This window comes from Leucoraja erinacea, chromosome 16 (assembly GCF_028641065.1).
Source record: "Leucoraja erinacea ecotype New England chromosome 16, Leri_hhj_1, whole genome shotgun sequence".
NCBI classification, from domain to species: Eukaryota; Metazoa; Chordata; class Chondrichthyes; order Rajiformes; family Rajidae; genus Leucoraja; species Leucoraja erinaceus.
The window spans coordinates 5,269,903-5,284,006 of NC_073392.1; the positions used below are offsets into that span (position 1 = coordinate 5,269,903).

At 41.3% G+C, this 14,104-nt stretch overlaps 1 protein-coding gene across 1 annotated transcript; it reads right to left on the reverse strand.

The window, feature by feature from the left end:
- Positions 1–8,033: 8,033 nt before the first annotated feature.
- fezf2 (FEZ family zinc finger 2) lies at positions 8,034–13,773 on the reverse strand. The gene is made up of 5 exons (XM_055647583.1): positions 13,450–13,773; positions 12,303–13,159; positions 12,028–12,162; positions 11,511–11,643; positions 8,034–10,761 (listed from the first exon to the last, which is right to left on the reverse strand). Exons 2-5 carry the CDS (start codon positions 13,110–13,112, stop codon positions 10,505–10,507), a joined length of 1,335 nt encoding a protein of 444 aa, XP_055503558.1. The 5' UTR covers positions 13,113–13,159; positions 13,450–13,773; the 3' UTR covers positions 8,034–10,504.
- Between the last annotated feature and the right edge of the window lie 331 nt (positions 13,774–14,104).

The following is a 14,104-nucleotide window of genomic DNA, read 5'->3' on the forward strand; positions in this document are numbered from 1 at the left end:
ATCTGTTTTTATAATAATTGTCTGGAAAAGGGAGCACTACAAATATGCAGTCACCGGTAGCAGGACTATAATCCATTGTCGACACGAACTCGGGGGGCTTCCGGAAAGAGGGTGTGCTGTCATCTCCAAAGAATACATTTAAGTTGGAGCTGTGTTCCTCGGGATAATTTGAGAAAGCAATTCTATGGGCAATGAAAAATGGAAATATCTCCCCCTGAAGGCTTTTGGCAGTAGCTCAATAAACCATTGACGTATTCTTAAAGTAAAGATATTGAAGGATATGTATGGATGGCAGGTAGGCAGAGAGGAGAGGCGGAGCAGGCATGATTTCATTCAATGATGGACCAGAATCGAGGGACTGAATGTCCTATATTCCTGAAAAGGACACAAAGTGTTCGAGTAACTCAGTGGACAAGCGGGACACGGATAGGCAACGTTTCGGGTCGGGACCCTTCTCCAGACTTCTACATTCCTATATTGCTAATTTTGCCCTTAGGTTCGTGTCGTCTCATCCCAAATCCCCAAAACTAAACATTTCGACGCCTCTCTGTTGTGAGAAATTGATTTTTTAGATCTACAATCCTCAGTAAATAATCACAAAGGAAACATATTTAGAGATAATGGACATTAAAACGATATTAGGCTATTGTCTGCAAATATATGCAACTTTAAATATGTTTTCGTAAACATCTCGTCAATTTCCTGTAGAAGGGACATTTTCGGAACATTTTCATCTCGGTCCCATTAAATGATATTACAATCTGAATTTTTAGCTGTTGAACCGGTTGTTGTTATTTTCTTTAATCTGTTATGTCTGCGCAGTCGCTGCGCTGAAGTCGCACCCTTTCAGCCGAGGTACATTGTTCGGTGGTGCAACAGATCTGAAACCAGCCAATAAATCGCTGGAAATTGAAACTGCATCTCAAGAAGTTTGGTGACTGCTTGTATCAATTTGCTTGGCAAAATATTTAATGTTCTCTGGTGTCGAGATTCCCCGGGGTTTTGTACTTTCTAAAGAATGGTTGGGCAATTTATCCTTTATCTCTAGCATTTTTTTTTTTAGGAATACATCCAAACGAATTGTCAGATGCTGAAACTCATTAACTTCCCCTTGGCTCTCTCAACGTGTCTGCCGAGAGCATTGTGCCAGCCATAGCGCTTTCTCCTCTCTAATGCGACGCTTTTTTTTCCCCCTGCTCGTTCGGGGAAACAAATTACTTTCTAAAAGATCGCGAGGGATGTTTTGATGAGAATTTCATTTGTACCGAGTTGGAAGGCCCTGTAGATAACATTTGGTGCACTTAATTGGACTTTTCTTTTTCCTCTTTAAAATCTGAAGCTATTCTACTAATCCCTCATTTGTAATCAATTGTGTTGACTAAACAAAAGTATAGGTCGTTCTTTCTTCCTGTTCCAGACAATCCTTTGTTGAGTTTAAATGCCCTATTATTAAGTGATCCGGGTAGTATAGATGTACTCGATTGTTGACAGTTCATTATTGCCCTTTTGTCCATTTAATCATTCTCTCTGTGTTTTGCATGTGCATGCAATAATGAGCTCCGTTGTCAATTAACATGTTTCTAGGAGCAAAACTGGTTGCTCAGATGTTTTAACAAGAAGCGCAGAGAAAAGGGCAACGTGCTGTCTTGAGGTTGTTTACTTCCCAGCGTTTTCTCAATGCGCTAGATTACTGCCAGTCCTGCCACTGACCCGGGGCTTCCGCGCGGTCCTAGTGCGCCTCAATCTCCACCCAACAAAGAGCAATGAAAAACATGTGCAGGAAGGAACTGCAGATGCTGGTTTACACCGAAGACAGGCACAGACTCGTAACATATCGTGAGCGTTTGAGGGCACTGGGCCTGTACTCGCTGGAGTTTAGAAGGATAAAAGGGGAGGGGGGGCTTGTACACTCTGGAGTTTAGAAGGATGAGAGGGTATCTCATTGAAACATATACGATTGTTAAGGGCTTGGATACGCTAGAGGCAGGAAACATGTTGCTGATGTTGGGGGAGACCAGAGCCAGGGGCCACAGTTTAAGAATAAGGAGTAATCCATTTAGAACGGAGACGAGGAAACACTTTTTCTCACAGAGAGTGGTGAGTCTGTGGAATTCTCTGCCTCAGAGGGTGGTGGAGGCCGGTTCTTTTGATACTTTCAAGAGAGAGCAAGATAGGGCTCTTAAAAATAGCAGAGTCAGGGGATATGGGGAGAAGGCAGGAACGGGGTACTGATTGGGGATGATCAGTCATGATCACATTGAATGGCGGTGCTGGCTCGAAGGGCCGAATGGCCTACTCCTGCACCTATTGTCTATTGTCTATCATTGAAACTTACCGTATACTGAAAGATCTGGATGGAGTGGATGTGAAGATGATGTTTCCACTAGTGGGAGAGTCCAGGACCAGAGGCCAAAGCCTCAGAATATAAGGACGTGCCTTTAGAAAGAAGATGGCGATACATTTATTGTCAGAGGGTGGTGAATCTGTGGAATTCGTTGCCATAGACGGCTGAGAGGTCAATATATATATTTAATGCGGTGATTGACAGATTGGTAAGAGTGTCAGGGGTTATGGGGTGAAGGGAGGAGAATGGGGTTGAGAGGAAAAGACCTATCAACCGTGATTGAATGGCGGAGTAGACTAATTCTGCTCCTAGAACTTATGAATTTATAAAAATGCTGCAGTAACTCAGCGGTCAGGCAGCATCCCTGGAGGAAAGAGATAGGTGAACGTTTCGAATCCGGACCCTTCTTCAGACGAAAACATCTTAATTCAACAACCATCTCGAACTTAAAATATATTTTATCTTTTATCCCCAGCCTTTCAGTGCCCCAATCCGAAACGTCACCTATTCAGAGCCCCCAACCCGAATTCTCCAGAGATGCTGCCCGACCCGTTGAGTTACTCCAGCACTTTGTGTCCTTTCCTTTTAGTAAACCAGCATCTGCGGTTCCTTGCTTATCTGTTTTAAAAGGTCTTTGGCTCCATTTTGATAATATTAACATACCTTTAGATCTGCACTCCTCGTAGTTATTCCACTTTTTTAAATTATTTTTATTTTTTTAGTTATTCCACTTTTAAACATACTATCAATAAACTTGATGTTGTCTCCGTTGTTATTGGGGTTTAGAAATGTGAATTTCGTTTGCTGAAAAAGATCTTTCTGGTCTAATCTTGATGCAATTCAGCGGAAAGGAACGTTTTTGAATAATATTGACCTTGCATATTTCAGTTTTGCAAAGAGACTCTAAATCCCCTTCTTTAGTGCACATTTTCGATTGTAACTCGGTGCGCTGTGAGTATCATTATTTATCTGCATGCGTCTCCTTTTACAAAAGCCTCTGTGATCTGCCAAAATCAATTGGAGATCCATTGCTTTTCTTATTTTTTAGATAAATGGCTCTGTGGCAAAGGTTGACTTCCTATGTGGATATTGGTCGACCATTGTCACTTTCAATATAAAGTTTGTTTCAAAGCCGAAGAAGATAGAACTGGACTGGACAGTTGGACTTTTGCGTGATGCGGGTGGCAGCTCCAGAATATTGTCACATGAAAACAACAATCAGTGATCTTTAGTCGCTAAATCTGAACATGGAACCGGAAACATTATTGTTCAACCTGTCATTCCGTCACAAAAGACACCAATGCATCCCTGGAATGCTAAGAATTTACGTTTATGTTTGTCAGTAGATAATAAACGGGGTTGAGAGGAATAGATCAGCCATGATTAAATGGTGGAGTAGACTTGATGGCCCGAATGACCTAAATCTGCTCCTATAATTTAACATGTTTAAGAAGGAACTGCAGATGCTGGAAAATCGAAGGTAGACAAAAATGCTGGAGAAACTCAGCGGGTGGGGCAGCATCTATGGAGCGAAGGAAATAGGCAACGTTTCGTGCCGAAACGTTGCCTATTTCCTTCGCTCCATAGATGCTGCCGCACCCGCTGAGTTTCTCCAGCATTTTTGTCTACCTATAATTTAATAGTCTGAAGAAGGGTCTCGACCCAAAACGTCACCCATTCCTTCTCTCCAGAGATGGTGCCTGGCCCGCTGAGTTACTCCAGCATTTTGTGTCTACCTTCGATTTAAACCAGCATCTGCAGTTCTTCCCTACACCTATTATTTATGAATTTATAAAGATCATCTTATCGTCCTAATTTTTTTTCTTCTATGCTTACTTAGTCCGGTCTTTTTATGATTCCGCATCAATGTTGTTGTATTTTAACAACAGCGACAGATTAAATAATCATACCGTGGTATTAAATCTTAGCCATGAAGACATCTTATCCTTGTTTAAGAAGGAACTGCAGATGCTGGAAAATCTAAGGTAGACAAAAGTGCTGGAGAAACTCAGCGGGTGCAGCAGCATCTATGGAGCGAAGGAAACAGGCAACGTTTCGGGCCGAAACCCTTCTTCAGACATATGAACTTGTTCATTGATCATGTGGGTTCACCATTTTAGTTTTACTTTTCATTTGCGAGGTGCTGATAATCTGTGGGAAATGGAATTAACACATGCGGTCTATCTATCTTTGACCGAGAAAAATAAAACGTGTGCAATACTTTAATGATATTAATAAGATATTCTTGCAGATATTTCTACCTCAAAAATATGTATGGAGTTTTAACCCAACATTGCTTAAAATCCTCGGCCTCGGTAATTGTTTCCTCAAATATTTTTCCAATATCCCCCTCAGTTCGCGGATAATATTCAACTGATATGGAAAAGCATTGATTTTGTTAATCCCAGAAGCTAGCAATTTACTCTTATCATTGTTGTAGGTTTTACCAGCAAGAAAGTTTCACAGCTAGGACATTTATCATCATAGATTGATATTTAGTAGATGCTGGCGTTTCGATAATCGTATATAAATGTATAAATAGAATAAATTAAATAATACATAGTGTGCAGGAAGGAACTGCAGATGCTAGTTTACACCGAAGAAGGAATGGGTGACGTTTCGGGTCGAGACCTTACTTCAGAATAAGAATTCCCATTCCTTCTCTCCAGAGATGCTGCCTGTCCCGCTGACTTACTCCAGCATTTTGTGTCTATCTTCAAATTAAATAATACAACTGTTTCCTTCCTGCAGGAATACTAATAACATCCAGACAAACGGATCCAATTCTGATACAAATGAACTGAATAAGATATTAATGGAAAATCAAGCACGTCGTGCTTTGTCTGCGACCACATATTCGGATGAATCTGTAATCAATGAAGGAAAACACATTTTAATCCTAAAGACTCCAAGTAAAATATGGGCTTAATAAACTCCCACATGTTAATTCTTCGCTTTATGTCTCATTTGATGGAGATTCACAGCGGAACCGTCTGGATTATTTTCTGATGTTACCCTTTAGATTTTGCAAATTTAAATAGATATATTTAATTATAATATCCTTGCAACTTCAGCAACAGTAACGTACATTTGACAATTGAAACGCGGAAATAGGCGTTTCGACCCAAATCTACCAAGATGCCCCATCTAAGCCAGTCCCATTTGGCCGCTATCTCCCTGAACCATTCTTACCCATGTACCTGTCTTGTAAGATTTTGTACCCCTCGGGTTACCATTAAATCTTGCCCTCCTCACTTTTAACCCGTGTCTTCCTGTTCTTAATACTCCACTCCTGGATAAAATACACTACATTCGTAAGGTGTGTATACACTTCTAAATCTATTCCACTCATAATTTTATTAACCTCTATAAGATCACCCAAGTCAATTGATACTTTTAAGGCAAAGATAGATACATTCTTGATTAGTACGGGTTTCATGGGTTATGAGGAGACGGTAGGAGAATGGGGTTAGGAGGGAGATATAGATCAGCCATGATTGAATGGTGGAGTAGAATAGATGGGCCGAATGGCCTAATTCTGTTCCTATCACTTATGACCATGTGCCCTTATGACCCCTGCGCTCCAAGTCCCAACCTCTGTCTATAGCTCAGGCCCTTGAATCCTGGCAACATTCTCGTAAATGGTCTATGTGCCCCGTCCAGCTTTTTGGTTGTGTTCCATTTTATCTGTTGAACTCATGGGAAACACTGATATAATCTTACGGGTATAGAAACGTGGTTATTACACCAATGGTCATGTACCCAAACATTAGGATTATTGGTCGGAAGAAGGGTCTCGACCCGAAACGTCACCTATTCCTTTTCTCCAGAGATGCTGCCTGACCCCGCTGAGTTACTCCAGCTTTTTGTGTCTATCTTTGGATAATTGATCCAGGAATATAAATTGGGGGACTCAACGTTGAATAATTTAAAATAAATAATTTGAAATATAGTTTTAATGTTCATTAATATCACCTGGGGAAGGAAGTATGCTATTTTTGGTTACCTAGTCTGGCACTTTTACGATTCATGAGTTAATGTGATTGTCTTCTAACTGTCCCCTAAGACGATATAACTCCTCGGTATTAGTCCCCCCAGTTCAAGTGATCTTTAGGGATAAATGCTGGTCCCATACAACGATGCCTTCCTTTAGATACACTTTGTACTCTTCAAGGGGGCCTCTTGGCGTTGAATTAAACCAACAGCAAAACAAATAGAGATTTGACGAAATTTACATCGAATGTCTCTTAACTTGGCCAGGAGTTTTGAAAAATAAATTATTATTTGCCGTTCCCAAGAAGGAAATTGGTATGGAGATACAAGGAACTGCAGATGCTGGTTTACAAAGGAAGGACACACAGTGCTGGAGTAACTCAGCGGGTCAGGAGAAAATGCATTTATGGTGCTGCTTTACATAAAAAGACACAAAGTGAGGGAGTAACTCAGCGGGTCTCGGGAACATGGATAGGTGACATTACCGGGCGCAAGACTTCTTTAGACAAATGAGCAAATTGTGGGAATCTGCAAAATTATAAATCAGCATGACAATTTGATGAGAATGTCACCGCATTTATAAAACTATTAGACGTGGTTACTTATGAGTTATAGTTTACAAGTGCTAATTGAAGTACAATAATGTACAAAAGATTAGCTGGTGAGGATACGTATTGTGCAAGTAATGGCTATTAGAATATACGCATGTACATCATGATTGTGCCTGCGTGCTTGGAATGTGGATGGTTGCAGCAATTTGCTTTTGACTTTTTTGCAGGTTGTTGTCTTTGCAGGTTTCCTCTTGGCTTTAACACCCCAGGAAGCAAAAGTATCTCTCGGTTGCTAATTAAAACGTCGTGTGCCAATCAGTTGCATTTATGAATATGGTAGAAGGATGTTTGCAGATAAATCTCGGCATGTTTATTCCTTGCATCCACCCTGGCCTGCTGTGACACGTTTCCCAGTCTACCACGAAATCACTTCCGAATATTAAGATATAAGCACACTTGGTTGAGGGCGATTTAAATTCCTTGAAGTTGGTTATCAGATGTTACATTACATTTAGATGAAAGGCTGCGTTTAATTTTATTAAAGGTGCGATGGGTGTCGTGTTTCTGAATACTAACTTCTGTTCCCCTCAAAGAATCATACTCATTTGTGCGTGATGCATCCATCGGTCAGTTTCAAAAACCTTGCAAAGCGTCCAGTGTATTTGCAACACGGAGTGGGGTGGCATCACTCAATTTAACACAAGTACAAAGTTAGTTGAGCTCTGACTTTCGAATGTAACCCCATGAAGTGTTGGCATTTTGTAGAAAGACTTAAAAAAAACGCACCAACTAATAGGCACAGAGTCCCTATTCTAGAGATATAGCTTTCTTTAGAAATGGTGAAGAATGTGAAATATTCCTCATCATCCATTTGTTGTTGCGTAACAAAAGTGAAATAATTTCTGCGGATGAAAATGATGGGATAAGTGAATGTGGAGTGAGCTGGAAAGAGCGAGTTGCATATTGTGGAATGCATGCGGCCTGCTTTTCCCTTATATCTCTTTATGGCTGTTGTTGTCAACACAGTAATGTTGAAATGCTATTCAACACGTGACAGAGTACGAAGCAAAAGTTAGAGACTATTTACAAATGCAATCGTACCTGTTATTATTGGCATTCGCGTGAATTGTAGATTCAGATACACGGGGAATAGGTCGTTTCCAGACGTGATAATTGCCAGGATTGTATGAAGAGGTAGAAAGTGGTCAGAGTTTTTACACTTCGGTTATGTAATGAAATGAGCGTTGAAACAATTATTTCAACCTTAGTAATAATTGAGCATGAGAGGGTTTTACTTTGCACTATCAGTGATTCTAATGGTCGATGAAAGCATTGTGGTCACGAATGATCCTCAAAAGGCAAAGGGGGATTTGCATTTTGTATAATAGCAAAGAATTTATAATTGCAATTTCCAACATCACCGCGCAGTAAACTGTAATAGATTAGAGACTTTTGTGTCGAACAAGATTCTTTAATATAATTAGCAAACAGCTTATGTTTCGTTTTTAATTAAAAGAACACATTTCTCCCAAAAGCGAGTGGCGGTGCCGGCACAACCCAATTTACCAGCTTCCAAGATGAACCCACTCAATTAACGATAAAAAGGTGTACATGCAATTCTCTTCAAATTATTGGCCGTTTAATCAGTCCCTGGACAGTTTAACAGTTTACTGTTAACGGTTAATTTAAATTTCACTGAGAAACGCGGAGTGAGCAGCAGACTTGAGCTGAAATCAGAATTTTGTTGGTACACTGTAATAATATTGTTCGTACAGGCGTGGGGAGAATAAATTATCTCGTATTAAAGAGAGAGACATGGGAAATGAGTTTTTGAAAACCCTAAGTACTTTATTATCCACTGTTACAGCAAATTGGCTAATATGGAAATGCCTGCTCCAGGGAGAGCGGGAATGATTATTGTTAGCACAGCTCAAAGCTCATTGTTTCTGCTTGTGGTTTGATCAGTTTCTGTGGATTAAATCCTGGATCGCTCCATTGTTATATTCCTTTAAAAAAAATCCAGTAAATTGTTGTGAACAGCAGACCTAAGAGACAAGGTATAAAAACACATAAACTATGCAATGGTAGATTATGGAAAACACCTTGTTGCATTAAAACTGTAGCAATATAAGATTATCCACCGCGCAAATGGGATAATTGATGTAAGATTTGCAGATTTGTAGGAATCTAAATTCTCTCTCATGTTGAATTTTGCTTTATTTCTTGTAAGTGCACATGCCTCGAAAGGTTTCCGTGGTAGAGTTGTCCATTAACAATAAACTCCCTTCAACAATCGTCTCCCGTAGGGCGTATTATTACGCGTATCGTTTTGGCCTAGGAGGTCGCATAAGATGTTAATAGCGCCGCGCACATATTTCACGAGAACCGGTGCAATAGAACTTTGTGAAAAGCACAACATTTAGTTTGGGCGTTTCCATCTCTGCTGCCTAGATCCGTAAAACAAGATCTATTCTGCCTCGCTAATTGCACTTTTCACGCACACATTTCCAAAGCTGTTCTTTGCGAGAGGTGTAGATATATATCTTCCTTGCGCCAGGTTCCACGTCCTGCTTTAAACGATCAAATATGTCTTTTCGAAACTCAAATGAATTTGGTTGACATTTGCAAATTAGGCACTTATCTCGCTCTTTTAAAAAAAAAGTTAACTTTGCGAGATTCTCACACAATGAGGAGCATCTTGCGACATTTACTTGGACAGCATTGCGTCTGGAGAGAGATCAAATACTGGGAAGGAATCCACTGACCATTCTTCACGTTAGAACCGTTGAATTCGACCATCTGCTATGCGTTGAAACGTGTTAACAGCTTCTGTTTCCCTGGCGCAAACACGGTTCCATGTCACTTTCACATTGCTAGCAAAAAGTAAGGAAGCAAAGTGTATCTCGATACTGTCGAATCGTGCTACATTTAGTGGAAACAGCAAGGATGTTTCTCCACGCCCACGTTTAGTGGGGAATCTTGAAATGTAAGAATAAAGCTAAGATCACCATGAACATGTTGAATATTATTAAATTTAGTGAAATAGATGTTTGCATTGGATCAAAATTTCGCCGATATCATATCCCTTCCTTCATTAGACAATCAGACCACCCTTACTTACAAAAGTCCGCAATTCAAATAAATGCATACTTGGAAACTTAACTTTTATTTTGCAAGTGGACACATTCATTTTTACAACATAATTTAAATTTACAGATATGCAAACGAAGCAACATTCTAACAAATACTTCGAGATTACATATTTACCAATCCACGGTATGTTTCAGATATAAAATGCTACAATACAGAAAAAAAATAATGTGATATGGGACATTTAATTAACATGAATATTTACATCACTATTCATTCTCAATATTATTGGGCCGGGACGTGTTGGCGACGTTCATATATTTTTTTTGTGAAACAAATTCAAGCCGCTTAAACCTACAAATTCAGCAGGGAAATGGTATCTTATGAATTATCCACTGTTCCATAACCGGCATCTGAAGCAAAGAGCATTGCAGTGCATCGAATAATCTCAGATAGATGGTATTTCAAACTGCAATATACAGAAATGGTTGTCCGCGAAATCAGAATCCGAATCGAAGTCAAAAGACTAACTTATCCCCACTCTTGAGCGCTCGTTCACAGGCGCTATGGTTGAGTTGCCATCATGTAATTTTCTTATATGCTTCTTCAAGTCAAAGTTCCTACAGAATCCCTTCCCACAAGTGCCGCATGTGAAGGGCTTTTTATCATTGTGGGTATGCATGTGAAATGTCAAATTATAGACCTGGTGGAACGCTTTGTTGCATATATTACATTTGAATTGCTTCTCTCCGCTGTGTGTCAGTTTGTGGTTCTTGTAGTTTCCTGGCGGGAAGGAAGGAATAGAAGTTAGTGAAAGTTAGCCCCTTCTCCGCCCCCACGCACCATCCCCTCCCTCCCGCCCGCCGGGTCAGGAGTTCACAATTAAGTTGATTTCAGATGAGGGAATTTCTACGTTAAGACGAAGGGGGAAGCTTCATTAAGCAGTCTCGCGTTAGTGTGAGCGAATGGGAGTCAAAAAGTTGTCAAACTTTATCTCAATCAAATAAAGTCTGCAGAGAACTGTCAGATTAAGAGTTAGGTTGAGGTCAAGATTCTGACCCCCACTCCCACATCCAAATTACGGAGCTGTACATTTAGAAATTTAGTCCCCAAAATAACACGTCTGATTTGAAATAGGTTCGATCCAGAGTAAAACGGCCCCGTCTCGACAAACTGTGAATATAGATTCTTGAGGATAAATAAGATCGCGTCGGATGATTTAAAATTTGAATTTAGGGACGAGGGAATTTTATACTACGTCTCCAACCGGCCAACATTCTCCGTGTCCCACAGAGATATGGATTGTTGCATCGGTAGGATTGCTTATTAAACCTCATTTAATTATCGCTTTACGCTAAAGGGGGGGTTTAGCAACACGACCCGTGGGCGCTGGAGTTGGTTAGAAACAAGTCAACATTTCTGTGAATATTACACGGTTGTTTTTTGGAGGTATTAAGCCATCGAGGAATTAAATTCAAACGGACAATTAATGAATCGCGCAGGAATTAATTGAAATTAACTTGGAAAGGTACCTTTTTGGTGAAATCCTTTCCCACAGAATTCGCAAACAAAAGGTTTGTAACCGGCGTGGATCCGGATGTGTGTGTTGAGAGTGGAGCTCCGGTTAAATGCTTTACCGCATTGGTTACATTTGTGGGGCTTTTCCTGGGAACAAATCACAATAATCATTCGGCGACCGAGAGTCGGACAACTGGAGTTAGGTAGAAATAAACGAAAACTGGTGCCATTTCTCCCAGTGCATTGCAAAACCACACGGCGCTCGCGATTCTGAACACGCATTCCCAATCTTGTCAAATAACCAAATCAAAGATTGTAACATCTTAAACACGTATCATTAAAAAATAAATTAAAATGAGACGACAGACGACGCTAGCTAGGGTCATGTAGGTTGTCTAAATATCCTTCATAGACTGATATTCACTTTCCACTGAAACTGCATTCCAGGCAAGGCGAGCGGCCGACAAGTAAGTAGTCGTTTGCTGTGTTAAAAAAAAGTGTCAGAAAACGAGAGGAGACGGGAGTACGTACCTGTGTGTGGATTATTTTATGTCTGCACAGGGTACTAGCTTGTCGAAACCCTTTCCCGCAGACTTTACAGACAAATGGCCTTGCCCCAGTGTGGACGGGCATATGGCGCGTCAGGTTATAATGTGCATTAAAAACCTGGGGGGAAAAAAACACAGACATTGTGAATGTAGTTTATTTTCCCAACCGCGTCGTGTTTGCCGACCGACCACATTATTCATGCTCACGGTAATCGATGACAGGCTGATTTGGAATAATGTTTCAATTCGCCACCGTACCTTTCCACAAACTTCGCAGGTGAAGTTTTTAGGTTTGCCGTCGCTCGTCGCGTTGCTCAGTTTCTGGTGGTGCTTAATTACATTCTTTTCCACTGGAAAGCTCCCGTTTTCCTTGATCACTTGGTCCAGCTGCCCCGGAATGCGTTCTTTGTGAGGGAATTGCGGGCTCGGGTATTTCTCCGCTGCCAGGCTGGCGAATTTCGCGTTCTCCAGCAGAAGTAGTTTCTGGTGAGCGGAAAGTGAGGCCGGCGCCTGGGTGCCGAGGATATGAGACGGGAAAATGTGGTGGCCGTGCAGCAACTCTGAAGGATGATACGTTGTGTCTAGGTAGTTGAAATAATAGAGGGAGCCGTTCGCAGGCATCGCCACCGCTTGGTTGATGACTTGGGGTTTGATCAGCCTGTTTGCAGCCATCACGGAAGGGCCTAAAGTTAAGTCAGTTTTGTAGCACATCCCACAGTTTGTTTTACACATAGGTGCTGAAGTACAGAGTGAACCTCTCAGGTTAGACTTCCACACTTCCGAGTAATTCAGGAGAGCTTTCGCTTGCAAGTCATAAGGAAAGGGTTGGATGGGCAGCACGCAAGGCACAGGGGAGCACAATTTTCCAACCTTTTTGCCTTCGCCTTTCTCGAAGCTTTGCCTTTGTTCAGTAGAGCTCCTTGGTTCAGAGTTCTTGGCCATGATTCTTTCGATGGAAAAAGCCAATGCCTTCGGGGTGACTCCATCGCAGGTATTTGGGGAGCTCCCACTCCTGGGTGTTTGCCTGGGACAAGGCACAACGGTCTCCAAGTGACCATAACTCGCCATCCTAGGACTTGTGAGCAGCCGCTGACTACAGCCGCTCTGATCTTACCCTGCATTCCAGAAAAGCCAAGACACACATCAATTTAATAAGCACCTTGCGTTTGGCATGTCACCCATTTACATTCAAATCAACATCTCTCTGAACAATAGCACCAAGGGGCACCAGATTAATGCTCATTAAACTGCACCCCCCCCCCCCCCCCCCCCCCCCCCCCCCCCCCCCCCCCCCCCCCGCCCGAATTACCAGGACAGCGAAAATCTTTGCTGATAGATTTTAAACGCGACGCTCGAAGCACGGACAGGGCTGTTTGAGGCTGGAAAATTTCGATTGCTAACTTACTGAGGAGTGATGTGTCAGACATCAGCGTCAATTCCTTAACGGGTTCCACATGTATTAGCAAGCGCGGAGAAGATTATCCGTGGACTGCGTGTGGCTATCCCGTCACATTTTGATAGCACACATGTTCTTCAGTGAGATCACTGTCTGTTGTATTTAGCTGACATCACATGAAGTCACTTAGCAAGGTGACATCCAAATAGCATTAGCCCATTCCAATCTCCCACCAGCACCCACAATGCCGTGGGCGCGGAGGCTGTGGGGTGTATGAAAAAAATAATAATTTTAATCTGCCTCAATCTATCGCCCAAACCTGTCTGCTTTGCTTGAGGGATTGCGTTTTAAAATAGGCACTCGGTGTAATGCAGTCTCGGTATTAATTATTGAAATAACTTTAAAGAAAGGAAAAATAAAATCCCCCAATCCTTTTTGAACGACAAAATCATTTTGAACCCAGTCTTGCTAAATTCTTTTTGAATGACCAAATTCAGTCTCGTCGCTCCAAATCCGGGTAAGATTTTTAGAAAATACCGTACGGTGGGATAACAAAATATTTTTTTTCCTGATATGAATAACGAACAGGCAGCAAATTAGGCTCCCAAAACAATTGATACATGCATCGGGAATATCATCCCTAAATATTTCCAAATGTAAGTTA

What these genes read in the sequence shown, in the direction of transcription:
- fezf2 (XM_055647583.1), bottom strand. Translation starts at nt 13,112, where the DNA reads ATGGCGAGTTATGGTCACTTGGAGACCGTTGTGCCTTGTCCCAGGCAA. An exon ending in CCTGCGAAGTTTGTGGAAAG is followed by an intron (nt 12,163 to 12,302) that starts GTACGGTGGCGA and finishes TTTTCCCCCCAG; the next exon opens with GTTTTTAATGCACATTATAA. An exon ending in GAAAGGATTTCACCAAAAAG is followed by an intron (nt 10,762 to 11,510) that starts GTACCTTTCCAA and finishes CCTTCCCGCCAG; the next exon opens with GAAACTACAAGAACCACAAA.